Source organism: Coffea eugenioides, chromosome 1, assembly GCF_003713205.1.
Source record: "Coffea eugenioides isolate CCC68of chromosome 1, Ceug_1.0, whole genome shotgun sequence".
NCBI lineage: Eukaryota > Viridiplantae > Streptophyta > Magnoliopsida > Gentianales > Rubiaceae > Coffea > Coffea eugenioides.
Window position 1 is genome coordinate 12,193,339 of NC_040035.1, and position 7,218 is coordinate 12,200,556.

Here is a 7,218-nt window from a genome sequence, read left to right on the forward strand (position 1 = left end):
CATTTTCAAATTGTCCATTTTTGGTTTCTCATAGAGAAAGTGATGCATATTTGTCCCCAAAATGTTAAAAATCTAAGAATTTTGATCACTTCTTTGCAGAAAAATGTTATGATGACACCACTTTATATTTTCAATTTGAAAAGCCAAGCTAGAATGGAAGGAACATATGATGACAATAGATGGCTATTTTGTAGAAAAAGTTGCCTGTTCCATTTATTCTTAGGGTGTAAGTTGTATATTTTGGGATTTTTTTTGGTTTTTTTTTTGTTGGGGGGGGGGGGGGGTGTTGTTATACAAAATGGGATTTAGAATTGCATTTTTGAATTTTGATTTTTTGGAAGAGCAAAATGCATCATTTTTCATGTAAGAGACTTATCCAACATAAGCTTATCAGAGAAGAAGCCCCTTGGTGACATGTGCTTCTGTTGGCTTTCCAATCAAGATTAGTTTTGTCTTCTTCTTCTTCCCCACTTTTTTTTTTTTTTTTTTTTGAGTGTGACTAGCAAAAACGTAATGATATTCATGAGTTAAATCGTGGTTGAATTGCTGATGCAGGAAAGATTGGTGAAAATGGACATGGCCCTCTTTCATTTGCTTAAAGTATGTTAATCTAAACTTAATTGTGTTAGTGAAAAAGTAATTTTAGATATATTAGTTTGTTTTTCAGTCTATGGTTGATCTAGTCCAATCCCACATCCACAAAATATATATACACACACATACATACATACATATAGATATATACATACACACATATATACATGTGTGTGTGTGTAAAATTGAACATACTAGTAGAAAGCATGGAAGGAAAGCTTCTTTTTTTTTTTTTTTTGCAAAGGATAGACCTTGCACATTAAAAATTTATGCACCTTCAAAAAAAAAAAGAAGAAAACGTTCAAATGTTATGGACAAATATATTTCCTCAAATTTGAGCTCTTTTATTCAGAAATTAGTTTTTAAAACCGCTTTTAGAAAAGAAAGCCCCCATTAACAAGACTATAATTAAACATAATAAATGAAATGCATTAAATGAACTACTGCAAATTAAAATGCAATACCCTTCTCCACTTCTTCTTTTTGCTGTCGTATTTGTTTAACATGCCTTTTTTTTTCTTTTTTTTTTTGCTCTTTTTGAGCTTGCCTAATATGTCATATATTACACGTTTAATGAAAAAGAAATGCATAAAGTGCATGGGGACTTGTTTAATATGGCAAGAAAATTTAATAAATTAGAAAGTGTCCTGTCTCAGCTGACCCTTAAACCTTAATGCCAACCCTACTTTATCCGTATCATAATGAGTTGACAACACTTCTTCCAGATTGTTTATGGTAAACAAATTCTTGATTCAAGGCAGGGCGGTGCTATGCTTTGATGAATATGTGAAATTTACATTTTTGTTGGGATTTTCAGAGATTGGACATCAGACCAAAGACCAAAGACCAATATAAAAATTTAAAAAAAAAAGACAAAATTTACCTTATCATCATCATCATGCAGACAAATAAAAAAAAATTTGTACCACCAAAAATGCAAAAAAGACTATGCAATAAGGGGACAATGAATTCGTCATCACATATGGAGGGGAATTTTGTACATCTGACATAAACTCTTAACATACTACCAATATCTTGCCATATTCCAAAAGGAGGATACGTCTCTGGTTCAGGTTAAAAGAGTGACAAATGATAGCTAGTTTGGTGTGATGACTTGGTAAAATTGTGACCTCTGAGTGAAACGAATTTACTTCCAAATTGCAAATTAAATAGTAAGAATAATTAGTGCCAAAATTATCAGCATGTTCAATAGGATTATTTTTGGATAAGAGTTAGTATCATGTGCTAGAAAGACGAGAGCCAGGTTAGCTGCATGTGTATCTTGAGGAGATTCATTTATATCATACCCCACTGCATTTAGTTTAGTACACTATTCCTAGTTTTAATTCTCTTTAACTTGGTCCTACTCCCCTTTTGTTACCATTTCCTACCAGAACAGATGGAATAAGTCTTCTTTGATGAGTATTTAGTTGTAGCTGCTCTGAACAACTCTGATTTCTCTCAACAGTCTTACAACTTAAGTCACCCGCTTAGTACCCTCTCTCAACTGCAAGTCTCTCCTCTTTCATGTAAGCTGCAAAGGCAGAGTTTTAGCAGAAACTTTTTGCACTCTCTTATCAGGATCAAAAAAGATACCATCTCCAACTTAGCTTGCATGAGTGTTTTACATTCAACATTGGAGTTTGAAGCCTTTGTTTTTTCTTTTCTTTTTCTCTGTTCATTTTATGTTGCATGCAACTCTCTCCCTGTATCTGAGTAGCATGTTAGATGCACACCTGTTCTATACTGAATGAAGTTTAATTCGTTGAAGATTTTCAAGTATATTGAATTTATGTTGTTGCAGCCTCGTTGATTTAAATCCAACTTGTGTCTGATCATTTCCGTTTTATTGATTGTGTAGGTTTGGGAGGTGTCCTGCAATCAGTTAGTCAACAGATCCATCCAGAAGGTGTTGTTTCTTCTCTTCATTTCTGTTATTGCCAGTTCTGACCCTAAAGTATCTGAGTTCAATTAAACCTTTACTCCCTTGATTATTGAGCTCATGTCCTGAGCAATAGAGAGCAGTTCTTCTATTCAAACTAAGATATCATTTGATCAAAAACCATGCTACTGAAGTATCCGGACATTCGCTGAGAAAATCTTTTCAAGAACTTTCGTTAAATTAACTGGATTTGTGGCAACTCTGTCTTGATTAAACCGCATCCATTTGCAATTTGATATTCTAATTGTTCAGGATTCTTTAATGCTCCTTCACTTACTGATTTTTCTTAATCTAACATGAAAATTGAGAATGCGTTTGCAGTCTCAAGAAAGCCAAACATTGAAAACGAGATGTTTACAAACTCCGATGCAGTTTGACAGCGTGAGAAAGTAGTGGAAGGCATTCTAAATCCAAATCTGGGTCTAAACTGTGTATATCTTGTGTGTATTTTGGTGCTAATAACAAGCAAATGAAGCTTCCGCAACCTGAAGAGTTTGCTCTCAAGGAGACTGCTCCAAAAATTGCTGGCTCAGGAGCTATCATTGATGGCGATAAGCTTACTTGCACCTATGACCTCGTTGAGCAGATGCAGTACCTTTATGTCCGGGTAGTCAAAGCTAGGGATCTACCAGGGAAGGATGTCACAGGCAGTTGTGATCCTTACGCGGAAGTGAAGGTTGGGAACTATAAAGGAGTTACAAAGCATTTTGAAAAGAAATCCAATCCAGAGTGGAATTATGTATTTGCTTTCTCTCAGGATAAACTTCAAGCTTCATTTGTTGAAGTCGTGGTAAAAGATAAAGATGTTGTGTTGGATGATTTCATTGGCAGGATAACATTTGATTTTATTGAAATCCCGAGAAGGGTTCCACCAGATAGTCCCTTGGCTCCACAATGGTATAGATTGGAAGACAAAAGGGGCGACAAGCTCAGGCATGGTGAAATCATGCTTGCTGTTTGGAAGGGAACTCAAGCAGATGAGGCATTTCCTGATGCTTGGCATTCAGATGCAGCAGCAGTTGGCAGAGAAAACGTTTCCAAAATCAGAGGGAAGGTGTACCTTTCGCCTAAACTATGGTATCTCAGAGTCAATGTAATTGAATGTCAGGATCTGAATCCAAGTGATAAGAGTAAGCCTCCCGAAGTGTGTGTGAAAGTTGTCCTTGGAAATCAGGCTCTCAGAACTAAAATGGTAAAGAGTGTAAATCCGATGTGGAATGAGGATTTGATATTTGTAGTTGCTGAAAGATTTGAGGAGCAATTGGTGATGACAGTTGAGGATAAGGGAGAAGTCTTGGGAAAGTGCCTGATTCTTCTCAACACTGTGCACAGGAGATTTGATAATAAGGCTGTCCCATCAAAATGGCATAATCTAGAGAAACACACGGTTATAGAAAGGGAGAAGAGGGAGGTTAAGTTTGCAAGTAAGATTCATTTGAGGATCAGTTTGGATGGTGGATATCATGTATTTGATGAGTCAACACAATATTGCAGTGATCTTAGACCTACTTCAAAGCAGTTGTGGAAGTCCAGTGTTGGTCTTTTTGAGTTGGGAATTATAAGTGCCAAAGGATTGTCATCAATGAAGACCAAAGATGGAAGAGGAACAACTGATGCTTATTGTGTTGCTAAATATGGACCAAAATGGGTTCGAACTAGGACGATCATCGATAGCTTCTCCCCTAGATGGAATGAGCAGTACACATGGGAGGTATTTGATCCTTGTACTGTGATTACAGTAGGGGTATTTGACAATGGTCATCTTCAAGGAGGGAAAGATTCAAGTATTGGCAAGGTAAGGATCAGGCTATCCACACTTGAGACAGAACGCGTTTATACACACTCATATCCCCTCATTGTCTTGCTACCTTCAGGAGTGAAAAAGATGGGAGAAGTTCAATTGGCCGTGAGGTTCTCGTGTTCATCATACTTCAATATGCTGTACAAATATACTAATCCATTGTTTCCAAAGATGCACTATGTCCATCCATTGTCAGTGACTCAGCTTGATGTCTTAAGGTACCACGCAATTCAGACAATCGCAATAAGGCTCGGCCGATCAGAACCACCATTGAAAAGAGAAGTTGTGGAGTATATGCTGGATGTTGGTTCACACTTATGGAGTGTGAGGAAGGCAAAAGCTAATTTTGTCAGGGTAATGAATGTTCTGGGTGGTTTCATAGCAGTTGCGAAATGGTTTGATCAGATATGCAAGTGGAAAAATCCTATTACCACCATTCTGATTCACATTCTTTTTGTGATTTTGGTTCTTTTCCCAGAACTTATACTCCCTACTTTCTTCTTATATCTTTTCTTCATTGGGGTTTGGCGATACCGCTGGAAACCAAGACACCCTCCCCACATGGATATTAGGCTTTCTCATGCTGATGCAGTTGGACCTGATGAACTTGATGAAGAATTTGACACATTTCCAACCACCAAATCATCAGATAGCGTAAGGATGAGGTATGATCGTCTAAGAAGTATTGGTGGCAGGATACAAACTGTGCTCGGCGACCTAGCAACCCAAGGGGAGAGATTTTACTCTCTTGTAAATTGGAGAGATCCTAGAGCATCAGCCTTATTTTTGGCAGTTTGCTTAGTTGCTGCCCTTGTGCTCTATGTTACCCCATTCCAAATTGTGGTACTTCTTGTTGGATTTTATGTGTTAAGACATCCTAAACTTCGCCAGAAGCTGCCCTCAATATCATCCAACTTCTTCAGAAGGTTGCCAGCAAAAACAGACCACATGCTATAGGCACAATTCCAATGCTGATTATTCCAATTCTTTCAGTCATGCTGGAAAGGCTGTAAGATGTAAACATTATGCATGCAACTTGTTCTGCATCTATCTACTATTTTCCTGTAAATGATCTCAGAAAGATTTGTTATTAACTTATATCTGGGAGCCTTAAATTTTGACTAAGTAATTGCTGTAGTTAAACTTTTAAGGGGTCCAGATAACTGTTTTGGTCACAGTAGGTGCTGATTAACATTAGACCATTTATTTCTGTGATTTGGTAAATTTAAACTAAATTATCTTGCTTACTTTGCATTTCAGGAATAGGTGAGCATGAGGTGTATGTTTTTCCGTGGTAGGAAGGATACAGCAAGAATAATCTCGTAAAATTTATTTTACTCACCTACTATTTTTTGACACATGAATGATTGCACTGCACCTAACATTCTTGTATGGGTCATTTTGGGCTAGGTCACATGTATATTCTTTGGGTCAAATCAAAGCCACTCAATTCACTTAACAAAAATTGCAAAATGTACACACGGTTCTTGTTAATGTACAAGAATTTTTGCAAAAATTAGAAAGAAGGATGTGCAGATTAACTTAAGTTGGTAGGATTACATCAAATTGTTCGACTTTAAGAATAAGTTCAAACATTCATGAAATCATTATTTTTATCAAAAAAAGAAAAAAGAATAAGTTCGTACAAATTCATTCAAATTACTCTTTACAGTGTTCATGCATTTTTAAAAAATGATTCATCTTCTATACATTGACAGTATAGACACTTTCACCATTGGATGCATGACGCATAATCCAAATTTGAATTTGAAACCCAAATTTTGCATATATGTCGTGCATCTAGTCGTGATAGTGTATACACTGTCAGTGTATATAAGATTTACTCTTAAAAAAAATTTCGTAAATTTTCAACCATATCTTTTACATTCTATAGTGTTCTTGCATTTTCGAAAAAAATAAATATTTACTGCACAGGTTTTAACCTTCTTTTGCAACTTGTAAAGCTCTCTTCAGGTCAGGATGACCAGGACGAAGTGGACTCATGAATTGACTAGTGTTTATGGGCTTTCCAAGTATAGTTCAGGCTATTTAGCTCATGCTCCAATAGAATTATGGGCCTAACTTAGTTTGAGTTGGATCTACCTGGCCTGTTTAATGTAAGGCCTACCAAACGACACGTAAATTCAGCCCAAACAGACATGACCCATAATCAGACTATTAGAGTCTATCCATGGGGCACAGGGATTAATATTTTTTTAAAAAAAATTATTGAATATCTTAATTCTGCATCACTATCTGGAAACTGTTTGCCAGAAATTGGACAAAATATTTACGTTTGCTGCTATAAAATTATTAGAAACCGAAAAGTGGGTATTCCATCAAAGAAATGTGCTTTGAAGAAATTTCGGTTGTCATTGAAAGCATTTAGATTTTGGAGAATATCTCGTCACTGCTATATACTATGGACTTGTTCTTGGTTAATTACTTAGTTGAATATAAATTCTGATTTTGGATAATCAGTTTTATATTTTTTTTACTTTTGCATTCAAAATATAGATTTTTTAATTACAAAAAAATTAAAATATATAATCAACTAAACAATCACTTTTTCTGATTCTAATGATTTTCTATAATTATTTTTCATAATCAAATTTTATAAAATCTAAAATAATGGAAAACAAGGCCTATATAGTAGTAGTACTAGATAGCAAGTAGCTAACAAATGAATTAGGCCTGGTCAAACCAAGAACAGAGAGATATCAAAGCCTAAGGTATCGCAGGCATTCTATACATGTATAAAAAGCACTTTGCAATTGATTGTTGGCTATACACTTCTTTCAAGTGGGGCTGTGGCAGACTATTGGGAAATTTGTGTGCGCTATGTCTAGGGATAATTTGAGGCGGGGAGACGTGCGATGGA

At 35.9% G+C, this 7,218-nt stretch overlaps 1 protein-coding gene across 3 annotated transcripts; it reads left to right on the forward strand.

Annotated features, from left to right (window-relative positions):
* The first annotated feature begins 2,029 nt into the window (after nucleotides 1–2,029).
* Nucleotides 2,030–5,531, forward strand: LOC113750494 (FT-interacting protein 7-like). Of its 3 annotated transcripts, none has more exons than XM_027294462.1 (3): nucleotides 2,030–2,123; nucleotides 2,456–2,503; nucleotides 2,858–5,531. In XM_027294462.1, exon 3 carries the CDS (start codon nucleotides 3,006–3,008, stop codon nucleotides 5,292–5,294), a length of 2,289 nt encoding a protein of 762 aa, XP_027150263.1. In that variant the 5' UTR covers nucleotides 2,030–2,123; nucleotides 2,456–2,503; nucleotides 2,858–3,005; the 3' UTR covers nucleotides 5,295–5,531. The 3 variants fall into 3 exon arrangements, with proteins under 3 accessions (XP_027150263.1, XP_027150274.1, XP_027150268.1); XM_027294473.1 differs by having other exon boundaries at nucleotides 2,909–5,531; XM_027294467.1 differs by having other exon boundaries at nucleotides 2,456–5,531.
* The last annotated feature ends 1,687 nt before the right edge of the window (nucleotides 5,532–7,218 follow it).